The sequence below is a fragment of the Sinocyclocheilus rhinocerous genome, unplaced genomic scaffold (assembly GCF_001515625.1).
Source record: "Sinocyclocheilus rhinocerous isolate Xijiao unplaced genomic scaffold, SAMN03320098_v1.1 scaffold317, whole genome shotgun sequence".
Taxonomy (NCBI): domain Eukaryota; kingdom Metazoa; phylum Chordata; class Actinopteri; order Cypriniformes; family Cyprinidae; genus Sinocyclocheilus; species Sinocyclocheilus rhinocerous.
The window spans coordinates 273435-290301 of NW_015633534.1; the positions used below are offsets into that span (position 1 = coordinate 273435).

At 36.0% G+C, this 16867-nt stretch overlaps 3 protein-coding genes across 3 annotated transcripts in view; all 3 read left to right on the forward strand.

The window, feature by feature from the left end:
- The window catches only part of LOC107744266 (protein FAM163B-like), a 35014-nt gene extending 33266 nt beyond the window's left edge, over positions 1-1748 (forward strand). The window contains exon 3 of the mRNA XM_016557800.1: positions 936-1748. Coding sequence (XP_016413286.1) covers positions 936-1394 — 459 coding nt within the window. The 3' untranslated portion in view covers positions 1395-1748. The remainder of the gene's footprint in view (positions 1-935) is intronic.
- On the forward strand, positions 1532-3763 carry LOC107744258 (protein FAM163B-like). Its single transcript, XM_016557795.1, has 2 exons — positions 1532-1582; positions 2056-3763. The coding sequence occupies exons 1-2, from the start codon at positions 1532-1534 to the stop codon at positions 2512-2514; spliced, it is 510 nt and encodes a 169-aa protein (XP_016413281.1). The 3' UTR covers positions 2515-3763.
- LOC107744259 (DNA repair protein SWI5 homolog) overlaps positions 2738-16867 on the forward strand; it is a 17663-nt gene continuing 3533 nt past the window's right edge. Inside the window, exons 1-4 of the mRNA XM_016557796.1 lie at positions 2738-2742; positions 13676-13777; positions 13859-13913; positions 15838-15947. Of these exons, the coding sequence (XP_016413282.1) occupies positions 2738-2742; positions 13676-13777; positions 13859-13913; positions 15838-15947 (272 nt within the window). The remainder of the gene's footprint in view (positions 2743-13675; positions 13778-13858; positions 13914-15837; positions 15948-16867) is intronic.

A 16867-nucleotide genomic window follows, 5' to 3' on the forward strand; every position in this document is an offset into this window, starting at 1 on the left:
CAAAGGAAGCAAAGTTTCCTTACTTTAGCAAAGGAAACCCAGTCTCCTCTTGGCTTATATCGAAATCCTCTGACATTTTTCTTTACAAATCCTCAGTTTGTACTTGAGGCATTCATGACCGGCATTCTATTATGTTCTCTCTCCACGTTCGTCACTAATCACGCAATGCTGACGTCCTACGTCATCCGCCGGAACGGCTTCCGCATACCACAGTTAGCTGAAGTGAGAGAAAAGTGTTTATTACGTTTGAAATATGGATATTTTTCTTACAAAAATGGATGGATTCGCTACAGGAGGCCTTTATTCACCCCCCGGAGCCGTGTGAGGCACTTTTTACTATGAATGCGCGCACTTTATTTGACGTCTTTTGGACTGTTGAACAGATACACCCACCCACTGCAATGATAACGCTTGGAATAGCCAGGACAATTTTTAATATAACTCCGATTGTATTTGTCTGAAAGAAGAAAGTCATATTCACCTAGGATGCCTTGAGGGTGAGTAAATAACAGGCTAATTTTAATTTTTGGGTGAACTAACCCTTTAATGCCAAAAGACGGTTTGCGCTGACGCAAGCTGTTAGTACATCTGGCCCTAAGTTACTTGGTAACACTTTATTTTAAGAACCAATTCTCACTATTAACTAGTTGCTTATTAGCACGCACACTTCTAGCATATTGGCTGTTTATTAGTATTTATAAAGCATGTGTTAATGCCTTACTCTGCATGACCATATTTTAGATCCCTTAATCCACCCCCATACCTAAACTTAACAACTACCTTACTAACTATTGATAGGCAGCAAATTAGGAGTTTATTGAGGCAAAAGTTGTAGTTAGTTAACAGTAAGAACTGGTCCTCAAACTAAAGTGTGTTCAGTTATTATGTATATTTAAAATGCTAAGCTGACGCAGTCTCTCTTTACACCCCTCTAGTACTATTGCTGTAAGAAGGAGGAGTCGGAGTCAGAGGAGGAGGAGCCTGACTTCGCCGTCACGTCTCGTATGCCGCCGGTGCATTCAAACCACAACATCCTGGCGGCCACTGTCCCAACGGCAACCACTCCCAATGGGCCTGCCCTCTTCACGCCACCGCAGACACGAAAACTGACGCGTTCACAGACGTACTGTCCGTCCTGTACGCATTACGACCTGCCATTTTACCTGCAGCAGCCAGACGACCTGCGAAATGGCGGCGAACGCATTAGCTACCGCAGCGTGCATCAACAGGATTTGGGGCTGCCCGCTCCACTGCCTGCCCCGTTGCCCACCCCGCTGCCCACCCAGCTGCCGATGCCGATGCCGCTACCCAACTACCACAAACTAAACCTCAGCCGCTCGGTCACCATGAGGGAGATGTTCACGCGAAGCTGCAGCATTAGCACTGATGTGTAGCCAGCCAGAATTATATAATGCTAAATGCTAATGGCTAACTGCAACAACGCAGGCAACAGACTCAATTCTCACTGAAAGACATAATTCAGCATTTCATAAAGCTGTAGTGCTTGCCTGCGTAAAAAACAATGTCAACAATGTCCTCTGGAAACTCCCAGAGTGCCGAGCTTTTAGGAAGACGGCCCAGTGTGTTTGTTCATAACTGGAAACTATAAAGGCAAAAATGGGGTGAGAGCAAACATTTGGAGACCCTCTCCCTCCCTCTGCGCATCTACTTCACTCCTGAATCCCTTGTTTTGTGTTTTCGGTAATTGGAAAGAGGATTCAGAAAATAAATCTAAAGTTTTTATGCTTTCCTTAAATTTTTTTTCAGTTGCTTATTAGCACGCACACTTCTAGCATATTGGCTGTTTATTAGTATTTATAAAGCATGTGTTAATGCCTTACTCTGCATGACCATATTTTAGATCCCTTAATCCACCCCCATACCTAAACTTAACAACTACCTTACTAACTATTGATAGGCAGCAAATTAGGAGTTTATTGAGGCAAAAGTTGTAGTTAGTTAACAGTAAGAACTGGTCCTCAAACTAAAGTGTGTTCAGTTATTATGTATATTTAAAATGCTAAGCTGACGCAGTCTCTCTTTACACCCCTCTAGTACTATTGCTGTAAGAAGGAGGAGTCGGAGTCAGAGGAGGAGGAGCCTGACTTCGCCGTCACGTCTCGTATGCCGCCGGTGCATTCAAACCACAACATCCTGGCGGCCACTGTCCCAACGGCAACCACTCCCAATGGGCCTGCCCTCTTCACGCCACCGCAGACACGAAAACTGACGCGTTCACAGACGTACTGTCCGTCCTGTACGCATTACGACCTGCCATTTTACCTGCAGCAGCCAGACGGCCTGCGAAATGGCGGCGAACGCATTAGCTACCGCAGCGTGCATCAACAGGATTTGGGGCTGCCCGCTCCACTGCCTGCCCCGTTGCCCACCCCGCTGCCCACCCAGCTGCCGATGCCGATGCCGCTACCCAACTACCACAAACTAAACCTCAGCCGCTCGGTCACCATGAGGGAGATGTTCACGCGAAGCTGCAGCATTAGCACTGATGTGTAGCCAGCCAGAATTATATAATGCTAAATGCTAATGGCTAACTGCAACAACGCAGGCAACAGACTCAATTCTCACTGAAAGACATAATTCAGCATTTCATAAAGCTGTAGTGCTTGCCTGCGTAAAAAACAATGTCAACAATGTCCTCTGGAAACTCCCAGAGTGCCGAGCTTTTAGGAAGACGGCCCAGTGTGTTTGTTCATAACTGGAAACTATAAAGGCAAAAATGGGGTGAGAGCAAACATTTGGAGACCCTCTCCCTCCCTCTGCGCATCTACTTCACTCCTGAATCCCTTGTTTTGTGTTTTCGGTAATTGGAAAGAGGATTCAGAAAATAAATCTAAAGTTTTTATGCTTTCCTTAAATTTTTTTTCAAAAGACACACCAGTACACAGAAACGCTGACGTCTTGAATTTTTCAATATACGGTCTGAATTGAAAGTTTTCTATTGTTCATGTAGCTCGAGACATTTAGCTGAATAATAACTAATATAACCACCGACTTTGTTTTAACAAACCAACACATATAATACAACTTATGAAAAGCCCTAAGTGGGCTGCAATAAAACTGTTGGGTCAAAATGATGTAAGCGTTTGATTATGAGGTAACATATGGGATGAGAGGCATTATTTTATTAAGTTACTGTATGCGATTCTAAATATTAATAGATGTTTTCACAATTTGCGAACTGTTTGTTCTGTTTTGGATGTTTAAATAATTTGTTCTTCTTTATTCACATTTCTCCTATCTAAAAAGGTACAGGATTTTGTTTCACCTGCATTAACGGTATAAAGATTTCCACAAACCTGGATGTGAGATGGATATAAGGGCCATGGATTCTTGATTTCAAGGGCTACATTTGCTCTTTCTAAACGCTGCTTGTTGGACTATGAACAGAACATCTTCTGCCAGAAGGGTTTTTCTCTCTCGCTCTTTCTCTCTGCTGTTCATGCTTACAGAGGTGACAGTTAGCCTATTTCCTGCATTGTTGATGTGAAAACAAGTGGGGCGTTGCACCAACTTTCTTCTTTTTAATAATGACAGTGATTATCAAGAATATTTGTTCTGTTTCTAGCCTGTTTGACAGTGATATTCTTCTCTCGCTAGGTGTGTAGCCGCACACTACAGTCCTGCAGGTGACTGACTTCTGTGATCACCATGTGGTTGTGTTGTGATTTCAGATTTCTCTCCTAGCTATTCTTTCTCTCGTCAGAGCCCGTTTAAATCTCACGCTCTCTCTCATGTGCGCACATACACGTTTCAGTGCCTGTTAATACCAACTGTATTATTATTATTAGTAGTAGCAGTAGTATTACTATTATTATTATTTCTGAATAGTTTTTGCATCACTGCTTTATCACAGTATTTTTGTTTCAGTCATAGATCAATAATATTGTTTCATGTTCTAAAGTGATGCCGAAATGGTCCTGTAATTGATAATGCAATTAAGAATACAATGTGGATAATAAATTGGTTGAAAACATTTTGCCATGTGTTGAAGTTGAATACAAATTTAAAACCTACATTATTTGATATTTTCGATTCAACATTTTGGTTTATTTTCCGATTCTAAGATATGTCTAGTCAAGTACTTGTAATATAGCGCAGTATCAAAGTGAGCAGGTTCAGTATTTTAGATATCCTGTATCTAATGATACATTCAGAACACTGAGCACCTTATATGAATAGAATCAGATTCATTGTGAATTTGAATGTCAACATTTTCCATTACATTTTTGGTTGGGAGGTTGACCTTTCCTCAACTCTTGTCTCAAAAGTTTTTCCTTGACAAATAGTATATATCATGCAACAAGTCACATTTTAGATGGCTGAGCATTACTTTTGTAACATTTGCCATCAGCATCACACACTAAGACCTTAAGGTAAGCAACAGGAACATTAATTAACATGAATTAGCACAAACTTTATGCTACACTGAGTTGATCTTTAGCAAATCTGATATTAATTTTAGTGCCAACACTTCACAATAAGATTCAGTTTGTTAACATTAGTTAATGGATTGGATATCATGAACTAAGAGTGAGCAACTAGTTTTACATAATTTATTTGTCTAGGTTAATGTTAAAAAATTATAGTCATCAGTTTGTATTGTTCATGTTAGTTTGTACAATGTATATAAGTATATATAATATATACTTGAACTGTTAAAATGTATTAGTAAATGTAAAAAATTTACATTAAACTAAAGTAGATTAAAGGAATAGTTCACCCCAAAATTCAAATTAGCTTAAAACTTTACTCACCCTCAGATCATCCAAGTTTGTTTCTTCATCAGATTTGAAGAAATGTAGCATTACATCACTTGCTCAGCAGTGGATGCTCTGCAGTGAATGGGTGCCGTCAGAATGGGAGTCCAAACAGCTGATAAAAACATCACGATAATCCACAAGTAATCCACACCACTCCAGTCCATCAGTTAATGTCTTGTGTTTTGTGTTTTTATCAGCTGTTTGGACTCTCATTCTGACGGCACCCATTCACTGCAGAGGATCCATTACAGACTATATAAATCTGTAACTATATAAAAATGATAGTTATCAGTTTGTATTGTTTATTTTTAACTCGTGTTAGTTTGTGATGTAATGCTTAATTTCTCCAAATCTGTTCTGATGAAGAAACAAACTCATCTACATCCTGGATGGCCTGAGCATGAGTATATTTTTGTTGAACTATTCCTTTAAGAAATGCTGTAAAAGTATTGGTCATTATTAGTTCAAAATACTTTTTTCAGTTTCTCTGTATTTTATTGCTTAATATCCATGCAACAGTTATTTAGGTGATGCATGTTTGCTTTCATTTTGCGGCATAGCAGTCCAGTGCAGAAACTGTGGTGGAGTATGTTTTGGATGAGCACTCTGTCAGATTGGACTGAGAGTATCTGATAACATCAATCCACTGTCTTGTGGGTTCACTGTGCTTCAGATCTGGCTGGAGCACTCAAAGACTTTCAGATGCCAAAGTCACTGCAGTAGTATCTGTCTTGTAGTATGCAGTTTAGACAGATGTGTGTGTATTTCTAAATCATGTCTAATCAAGTAAATTTGGCACTCTAATCACGTTCTAGAGACAACTCAGTGATAATGGAGAGGTTAACTTTGAGAAGCTAAACTTTGCTGTGTCATAGTGAAGAGTCTGAATACTAACACTAAACTGAATATAATTACTAGAATATTTATATGATTATATTATTCATTTTCATGTTAGTAATCAGATTCGTGTTGTTCAGATTCAAAAGATATAATATTTTATATTTATAAATACTGATCAAATAAATATGAATATTTATAAATATACAAACATTATATTACATTAATAGTTAACTAGATGAGTTAAGTTTAAAACAAACTTTTAATTTGGCTTGAGAAAACCTAGAAGCAGTTTAGCAGATTAGATAGATGTTGATAGCATGTTGCTAGCATGATTAAGCACATTGCTAACATGATTTAACATGTGGCCAGTATATTTTTAACATGATTAACATGTTTTTAACACAACTAGCATGTTGTTAGCATGATTAACATGTTGTTAGCATGATTAACATGTTGTTAGCCTGTGTCTAGCATAATTAGCCTGTTTTGCTGACACGATTAGCATATTGTTAGCATGTTGTCAGCCTGTTTCTAGCATGATTAGCATATTGCTAGCATGCAGGATTAGCATGCTGCTAGCATGTTTTAACATAATTAACATGTTGTTAGCCTGTGTCTAGCATAATTAGCCTGTTTCTAGCATGATTAGCATATTGCTAGCATGCAGAATTAGCATGCTGCTAGCATGTTTTAACATAATTAACATGTTGTTAGCATGTTTCTAGCACGATTAGCGTGTTGCTAGCATGTTTTAACATGATGAATATGTTGCTAGAATGTTTCTAGCATGATTCCCATGTTGTTAGCATGATTAGTATGTTGTTAGCATGTTTCTAGCATGATTAGCATGTTTTTAGCCTGATGGATATGTTGTTAGCATGATTAACATGCCGTTAGCATGTTGATATCATGTTTCTAGCATGATTAGCATGTTGTCCTATATAGGATAGTCATTAAGCTTTGCTAGTGACAGACAGCTTAAACACTGTATAAGTCTTACTGTACAGAAGATTTGACCCCCTCAATGAAAGTTTATGGGACTTTTCGTAGTTTCGATCGACGGTTTAATGAAAATCATAAGTCCAATCATTTAGAAAAGATATAGCAAAGTCTGAAGGTCTGACCTGATTTGTTGGTTGTAGCTTGAAAATTCTGCCCAAATTTGGTCTCAGAAGAAGAAGAAGAAGTTAAAAAGTAGATCAGTAAGTTGGCTTTCTCAAACCAACTTAATTAATAATAATAATAATCACACAAAAGTTTGAAAAAAATTTAAGCAGTGTACAGGTGCATCTCAATAAATTAGAATGTCGTGGAAAAGTTCATTTATTTCAGTAATTCAACTCAAATTGTGAAACTCGTGTATTAAATAAATTCAGTGCACACAGACTGAAGTAGGTTAAGTATTTCATTCTTTTAATTGTGATGATTTTGGCTCACATTTAACAAAAACCCACCAACTCACTATCTCAACAAATTAGAATACTCCATAAGACCAATAAAAAAAAATTTTTTAGTGAATTGTTGGCCTTCTCACGACATTCTAATTTATTGAGATGCACCTGTAAATACGTCATAAAGACACTGTATTAATAACACGTACATAATTTATTTTATAACAGTGTGTATGTGTTTAGATTGGTTAAAACTCAGATGTGAATTTTCAGTAAAGTGAAGGAATTTTTTTTCCTGTGCTGAATTATGTAAGGCCATAATGTTTCCCAGCATGCAGCTGTGCTGGCCGGCCCACTAGAGGAGTATTGATGTTTTATGACATGCTTTGAATTATCTCTCTGCGAGATGAACCTCGTTCTCTCTGTCAGTGATCTCTCTGCATTCCCTCGGTCTGCTTACAGAGCCGGCGTAGAGAGCTCGTGTCGGACGCGTGTTTTACAGCCACTGACTCAAGGGAAGAGGTGGGCGGCTGGATGAATTACAAACATGATGAAATGCAAATAAACATGCAAATGTGTGTCCACATCTATAACTTTTCCATACTGGACTGGACTGGATTCTGCCTGAGAAGAGTGCTGAAGGCAATCAAGATATATTTGTGATGGTTTAAAATTAAGTCACATTGTGATTAGTATGGAGCCATGCACATGACATGCAAAAAAAAAAAAAAAGCATGGCTTATTAATTTGTAGCCATGTTTTATTGATTAGTTTCCTTATTTTAGTGAAATTGTGCGCCATATTTTACTAATTAATTTGGTCAACAAGTTAATAAAATAAAACATGGTCACAATTTAATAAGTTTTGGTTATTGAATTCATGTCATGTGTGGAGCTCAGGAAGTTGAGTAAGTAATGTTGTGAACATTGTTTGTCAGACTCAGATGCTATTGGGGGAGGGACATTCTCATTTGAGAGCATTTGATTGGACAAAAATCTATATAGTGCAGGATGAGTCATGAATATAATTGATCCATTTTCTCAACAGTGAAAGATGACTGTGGTATGTGGGAAAAGTGCATTTGGTCAACCTTTAGGTATAAAGTAGAATACAAATGACCTAATTTAGCACACAATTGTTCTTATTTCATCTTTAACATGTTTTATATTTGGGCAGACTTTAGAAACGGTCATTAGACTAGTTTAGAGTTTTAAGGAATAGTTCACCCAAAAATGAAAATTTGCTGAAAATGTACTCACCCCCAGGCTATCCAAGATGTAGATGAGTTTGTTTCTTCATCTGAACAGATTTGGAGAAATGTAGCATTATGCCACTTGCTCAGCAATGGATGCTCTGCAGTGAATGGGTGCCGTCAGAATGAGAGTCCAAACAGCTGATAAAAACATCACAATAATCCACAAGAAATCCACACCACTCCAGTCCATCAGTTAACATCTTGTGAAGTAAAAAAAATCTTAATGTTCGTAAGAAACAAATCCATCATCAAAGCTAAAATACGAGTGCTTTATGGATAATATTGCTTTTTCCAGTGAAAAGACTTCTCATCTGAATCAGGAGAGAAATATGCACAGATCAAGCACTGTTTACAAATGAAAACAGCCCAAAACAGATGAAAACAAACATGTTTGGTGATTTTGATGTGAGAGGATAACAGGAGATTAACTTTTTTCACCTGAGGAAGCGTTATTATAGATTATGGGCTCGTTTTTTCCCAGAAGCGACGGTTTAAAGTTTCTTACAGTGTTTTTATCAGCTGTTTTGACTCTCATTCTGAAATATAAAACATAGGTCATTCTTATGTACTTTTAAATTGCATGGAAATTAAAACAATTCATTCTTTATTCATTAATTTAGTGAAAACAGCATGGGAATGTCGCTTGTTTTATGCTTTATTTCTTGCATAAATCTATTTCAGAGCCAATACATAAATATTGAGATTCACAGTAATATTGTCAAGAGGTTATTTGATCAGCATTTCATTCTAAGATTGTTACAGAACCTTTTAAAGAAATGCAGTCATTCTCGCTGCATTAACTTTTACTTTTACAAATGAAATACCACCTCAGGTCAAGAGTGAATACAGCAAAAACAAGGCAGTACTTACTGGCGTAAAAATTATAATTAAACTTTATTTGGAGTACTACTTGTGTACAATGCACATTTCTTAATATTTAACCTAAAATGTGTTTTAATGTAACTATTGATGAGAATTGTATGATTGTCTTTAAATGCAAGATAATTTAAAGTGAATACCTGAAGTAAACTTCCACTTTAGCACAATCGAATATGCTTCAGTATATCTTTAGTTGGACTACTTCCACACAATTAAAGTGCATTAAGTTCAAAATTAGTTGTTCCAAATTAGCAGACTTGATATACCAGTTTAGTATACTAAAAGTACAAATGCAGGGTATTTTCTTTAAGTACATAAATATGTAAATGTATTTGTAGCATACTTAGCATGAAATAAATGTATTTCAAATACATTTTAGTATATAAAAAAACGCCGGTTTAAGCTGGTCTTGTCAGCAGGTTTTCTGCAGAAGCAAACAGACGCAATCATGCAAATAAAATGTATTATTTGTTTGGTGTGAGGAGTGAAGAGCCACCGCAGGCTTGTTGTTTAAATCTGGAGGAAGAGAGGAGGATTTTTCATCCTACCCTCTCACTCACTCTCCCCCAGCTCTTTGTATAGACAGAGAATAAATAAACATGACTCAGGAGTGCCGGCCGAATGGACTAATTTGTCCTTTTCCTTTTATTTATTTATTTAAAGCCTTCTTCCTTTGACACTGCTCATTCAACCACAGGCAGTCGGCTCCTGAAATGGCCATAAGCTCACAGGATTTTGAACAGATATTACATAGATGTGTACAGTGAACGCTGACTCAGTTTGTCTCAAGCAGCCGTGAGCAAGACAAATCTGCAGCACACAGTAAAGGTAAGTATTTTGCTTAGTTGCATATGGCTTACATCAGAAACCATACATCATACAAGTTACATCATAAATTAGCGTTGGGAAATTGATATAAAAACACTCCATATTTTGTTAGTTGTTTTCCTTGATTCATAAATTAATAACGATGAAAACACTTTGTAAATAATTCTTTTAGTTCAGTTCAATGAGCAAATCTCACAAAAACAAGTCCTACATTTATGGCCAAATTCAAAAGGGGGGAAAAACTGTGACTAAACTATTGTTTATTATAAATTATAAATGATATTTATTATTCATTAATGAAATTATATTCTATATTAATATGTGTAATACAGGTGCATCTCAATAAATTAGAATGTCTTGGAAAAGTTCATTTATTTCAGTAATTCAACTCAAATTGTGAAACTCGTGTATTAAATAAATTCAATGCACACAGACTGAAGTAGTTTAAGTCTTTGGTTCTTTTAACTGTGATGATTTTGGCCATTAATAGAATTGCTTTAATTTGTACCCTTGTTTTAACTTGAAATTAGGCAGTAATTAAGTAATTTCTTATTAACCCAGACATTTTAGTTTCTGTGAGATTCACCTCAGTAGTGAAGGATTCACAGAGAGAGACAAAATAACAGAATTAACCATGAACTAAACACTTTTGTCTCCTTCCTGTCAGATGGGTCTCCATATCATCATTATGAACTGAAAGACTTGAAAAATGTCTTCTTCCATCATCTATGTGATGATTGACAAACTAAATATCTCACAGCCTTAGGCCCTCTATATCATAAACGCGTCCCTTCAGACCTGCACTAGCCACAGATAAAGTGTGTGATGTACTAGTTTTCCACTCTCTCTCGCTGTGCAGCAGAAACTCTGAACACTGGCAGAGGTGATACTTTTTAACAGCTTCCCTGATAACTACATCTAAACATCAGCGGATTTCCACCTCCTCGTTCCTCCCTCTAAAACGCAAGTCTTCTCGCAGAAGCGTGTAATATCTCACTACACACACTTCAGATGTGTGTTACAGCATTACATCGAGTCAAGATGTTCTGAAGACACTCAAAACACCTAGCAACCACACAGCAACACCTTAGTTCTTTGTCTAAAGGTTACATTCTGTGTTCCCTTCATCCATACTAAGATGCTTCCACATTATACAGTTTGTTAATCAAATCAAAGGACATTTTAATTGTGTGCAGTGATTTAGAAAGAGTAGGAGTCACTCTGATGAGGGCCGTGGAGGTCATGTCATTATTGGGATGCAAACACTGTTCAGTCAGTGGACCACGCTTTTACTTCTGCATACTTATATAGTGGTGCTTTCATTAAAAGAAGGTCTGAAAAACGTTCGGTGCATTGATGACACATTTTTAACCATTTACAATAACTGTCGCTAAATATCCCACAATCAATTCCCATTACTTTACTCATCAGTGAGACTGCCTGGTTATACATGTTTGGTTCTTGTAAGCAGTGTTTTACTGGATCTATGTTCTTTATGAACGCTGTTTTTGTGCTTTGATATCTAATCTCTAACTTTCTACTGGGAAATTGTAAATACTTTTCTTCACCTTACATTCTAACGCACCCATTTTATGGTTTTGCATACATTGTGAAATGCCGCCATCTAACGACAAAATATGAAACTGCTTTATGACTGCATTACTCATTTATCCTATCCTGGTTATACATGTTTGGTTCTTGTAAGCAGTGTTTTACTGGATCTCTGCTCTTTATGAACGCTGTTTTTGTGCTTTGATGTCTGATATCTAATCTCTAACTTTCCACTGGGAAATTGTAAATACTTTTCTTCACCTTACATTCTAACGCACCCATTTTATGGTTTTGCATACATTGTGAAATGCCGCCATCTAACGACAAAATATGAAACTGCTTTATGACTTCATTACTCATTTATCCTATCTATAATGTGTTTATTTATTTGCTACATAATAAAACCTATTTAGTTATTTTTCAAATTTTAACATTCACAGTTTATTGTATATTACTGTATGCATATGAAAGTTCCCCAAAACCTTAAGAATTTTAGTCGTATTGTCATTTATTTGAATATTTTTGTGAAGACACTCTAGAACAATGCATCGAATTAGAGAACATTATTTAGTATAACGTAAATACAACTGGAAAAATTAGTGTAAAATAGTTTCTGACTCTTATTTGCAGAAATAACATCTGTTTCCACACTTTACAGTGTGTGCGTAAAATATCTAATGGCGTGTACCGGAAGTGTTTCAATGGACCAATCAAAACGCTCATACCTCAGAGAACCAATCAGAGCTATTACGTATGATGACGCAACAAGGCGGGAATTTTTTCATCAGACTTTTTACAGGCTCAACCTTTTTACTTATGAGCAATTTATGACTTACCACAATTTCCCGATTCCTCCAAAAGAGTTTATACAGTGGTTAAAGCAATCTCACCTGGGTTAATTCATCTTGTTAAAAGCCACTCCCTATATAATCAAAGAAGAACAGTCACAATACAATCTACTTTGTTCTTGGATGGAATTGATTTTTTAGACAAGAAATGTACCAATAGACATGTACGCCAAATCTTTCAATTCAAGAAAAAAATTTCTCCAAGAGGAAAGATCTATTGGAGATCTTTGGTAGAAGATATAGATTGGAGAAGGGCCTGGCTTTTACCTGGAAAATACTGTATTTCCAATAAAGCTAAAGAAATACATTTCAAAATTTTACATAAAATATATCCTGTAAACTCTAATATTTCTAAATATCTGGACATTGACAGTTCATGTGCTTTTTGTAAGCAATCAGAAGAGACATTTGCACATTTGTTTTATGATTGCCCAATATCCAAGCAATTTTGGTCTGACCTTGGCTCCTATATATTCAATTCGGCCAATGTTACTTATTCTTTCAGTCTAAACGACATTATTTTTTATTATATTGATGATAAAAAATAGACCCCTAGAGTATATTGTTAACTTCTTTATTTTATATGGCAGATTCCCCCATTTTATGGTTTTGCATACATTGTGAAATGCCGCCATCTAACGACAAAATATGAAACTGCTTTATGACTGCATTACTCATTTATCCTATCTATAATGTGTTTATTTATTTGCTACATAATAAAACCTATTTAGTTATTTTTCAAATTTTAACATTCACAGTTTATTGTATATTACTGTATGCATATGAAAGTTCCCCAAAACCTTAAGAATTTTAGTCGTATTGTCATTTATTTGAATATTTTTGTGAAGACACGCTAGAACAATGCATCGAATTAGAGAACATTATTTAGTATAACGTAAATACAACTGGAAAAATTAGTGTAAAATAGTTTCTGACTCTTATTTGCAGAAATAACATCTGTTTCCACACTTTACAGTGTGTGCGTAAAATATCTAATGGCGTGTACCGGAAGTGTTTCAATGGACCAATCAAAACGCTCATACCTCAGAGAACCAATCAGAGCTATTACGTATGATGACGCAACAAGGCGGGAATTTTTTCATCAGACTTTTTACAGGCTCAACCTTTTTACTTATGAGCAATTTATGACTTACCACAATTTCCCGATTCCTCCAAAAGAAAATACTTTTTACAGGCTCTGGTGCGTCTCGTTAAACGCTCAAAACTCGCTCGTAAATAAGATGCTCGCTCATTAAAATCGTATCATCTCCGCGTCTGAACACTTCACGTCAATTTCGGAAGAAATGAACGCGACAGCGGAGCTACAAATGAACACGGAAGCCGTTGTTGGTGCGCACGTCAAAGTGGTTACGCCACGACAAAGGGGCGTGTCTTTACGGGAAGGTAAACAAATATAGCAACTCTGCAAACGTTCAATACAAATCTGTTTTAGCATGAATAGCAACGTTTGTTTACTCTATACAGACCTCCAGATTCCAGATGTAACGCCAGGAGCGTCAATTCAGGTTTTAAATCTCCAGTACGTAACGTTGAAGTTTTTTAATTGAATCATATGTATTCAGAGGACTACTGTATTAATACTATGTGATTTTACCAAAGTAAGTTAGTAGCCTGTGACGTGATGCATAGACCTGTTACAAAGCAGTATTCATGGGAATTTGATAACTACAAAACACGCATGATACTTGCTGTGTAGCATAACTGATAACAGACTTCAGATATAAGAATTAAGGCTGATATATATGGAAAGCCGTTTTAACATTTAATCTATAAGCCGTACTAGTAACTATTTTCATGCTACTAGTACTTACTTTTTAGATACTAGTATCTTTTCCATTAAGTACGTTACTAGTACTTATTCATTAGCTAATAGTGCTTATTCTTTAGGTACTAGTGTTTATTCTTTAGGTACTAGTGTCTTTTGTAAAGTTACTAGTACTTATTCATTAGATACTAGTGCTTATTCTTTAAGTACTAGTGCTTATTCTTTAGGTACTAGTGCTTATTCTTTAGGTACTAGTGCTTATTCTTTAGGTACTAGTGCTTATTCTTTAGGTACTAGTGCTTATTCTTTAGGTACTAGTGTCTTTTGTAAAGTTACTAGTACTTATTCATTAGATACTAGTTCTTATTTATTAGACGCTAGTACTTATTCCAATAGTGACTAGTATTTAATTATACTCTTCTTGTTAAGAAAAATAGAACTAGTACTTATTTTTGAGTTACTAGTAACCTTTTCGACCAAAGATATCCCGAACTTAATAGATACTAGTACTTTTTAAATTTGCATTTCTGCCCAGTATGGTAATCGTATGTTGAATATTAATGAGCCAGCAACATATAGGAGAGAGATTAGACAGGAAACGAAAACAAGGAGACGGATGTACTTTTTTTGAGGAAACCACATAGAAAAAAACAATCATTTGTACACAAGCACATAGAAAACTTATTTTTGTCAGTTTTGTTAACACTGTAATTTTGTAAACATAGTAGCCTAATGTGTTAGTTGGTCATTGTACGAGTGACCTCTGGTGGCAGGATGGAGATAAGACACCAATTTTATTATATATTATTTTCCTCTTTTTCCTTCAGTTAAAACAATAAATATCATATCAGGGCTGTACGTTAACTTTTTTGCATATAGCACTGGTGCTACAGACACTGAATGTTTTCACATTAATGTTCTGTACAGGGCACACAAAATCCAAACCTTATGGTTTTCAGACAAACATTTATTTGGAAAAAAAGGCCAAAAAGTTTTAATAAAAAAAAAAAAAAACAGGTTTGCTGTACTTGTAGGGCTGCACAATTTTGCCAAAAAATGTGTTTTTATCAATATAACTAATAATGATTATGGTTATTATTTCTAAATAAAAACATTAAACAAAATAAGGAATATTACTTTTGTACACTATTTCACTATAATATACAAAACTGTGTATTTAATAATAAATATAGCTGCAAGAAAAGAAAAAAATGTACACTTCTCTACACTTGAGAAAAACGTAAGGATTTGCAAATGTTTACCTCAAAGTTCTTAATAATTTTTGCTATTTTTACCCAATTTAGGGTTTTGTGAGCAATAATGAGTACTCAATTGTAATTTCTTTTTCATTCATACTCGTCGCCAGAGGGTGCCCTTGCGCAGAAACTCCACAAGTGAGAACATTTTGCAAATAACATTTGAAATTAGAAAACAGACTGTTAAGGTACAATGACAATTGGATTTTAATAGTGAGTAAGAACAAACAACCTGTTGCGAGGGATTTAGAGTATTAACAAGTCAAACACAAGTGAGACTCACTGATGACGTTCCAGGAAATCCCTTATATGGACAAAGACATTTGGCTTTCGCTGTAGATGTAGCCTAGTAGCTTAATAACATGCAGATTTACTGATGAAACATGAAGGCAATAAACAATGATTGCGACAATATATCACAGGTGCAGAAGCCTAGTATGGTGAAATCTCCAGTGTGCCCTGAGGTAGAAGTCCAGGAGCTCAAGAAAACACTTGATCGGCTGGATTCAGAGATCGACTTGTTGGAAAAGGAGTAGGTAGTGAATGTGGAAAAAAGAGATACAATATGCTGTTGTATGTTCATACTGACGATAGCAAGGAATATTAGGTTCAGAATTATTTTCTTAGTTTAAGGTTGTTGGGAGATTCTTAAAAAAACTTGTTTAAAAATTTGCACAAGGTACAATGACAATTGGATTTTAATAGTGAGTAAGAACAAACAACCTGTTGCGAGGGATTTAGAGTATTAACAAGTCAAACACAAGTGAGACTCACTGATGACGTTCCAGGAAATCCCTTATATGGACAAAGACATTTGGCTTTCGCTGTAGATGTAGCCTAGTAGCTTAATAACATGCAGATTTACTGATGAAACATGAAGGCAATAAACAATGATTGCGACAATATATGGTTTTATCTTTGTTTTTCAAGCCATCTTGGGTATTTTTATAAGAATAAAGTATATTTAAAATGCAATGCTAATCGACATAGCCTTTATCACTGTAACTTATAGAATAATATAAAGTGGCATGATTTCTGCCTCATTCTGTTTAATGAAACCATGTCAGATCACAAAAATACGTTATTTCAAAGACTCGACTGATGTTGTGTAGTGAATTTGGACTAAAACATATCATTATACTTTTGTTGGACTACAGGTGAGGTTTGTAATCTTTCCTTGTGTTTTCATGATAACCAATTAGCAAGATAGTCTAACATACAAAGCCAGTTACCCCTACTTAACAATCAAATTAATTCAGCATATTAATGTATTGTATTGAGATACTGGTACAAATTCATTAGATACTAGTAACTAGGGCTGTGCGATTAATCGAAATCGAATCGAAATCGCGATTTGAGACGTTGCGATTTCATAATCGCAAAGCCTGCGATGCGGACGCGATATTACTCTGTTCCAGAGCATATGCATGACTGCCAGCCTTGAGTTGCAAT

Excerpts from the sequence above, each read along its gene's own strand:
- LOC107744258 (XM_016557795.1), top strand. The coding sequence starts at position 1,532 with ATGTCCTCTGGAAACTCCCAGAGTGCCGAGCTTTTAGGAAGACGGCCC. Across the intron at positions 1,583-2,055 it reads TTTTAGGAAGACGGCCCAGT|TACTATTGCTGTAAGAAGGA; the intron begins GTGTTTGTTCAT and ends ACACCCCTCTAG.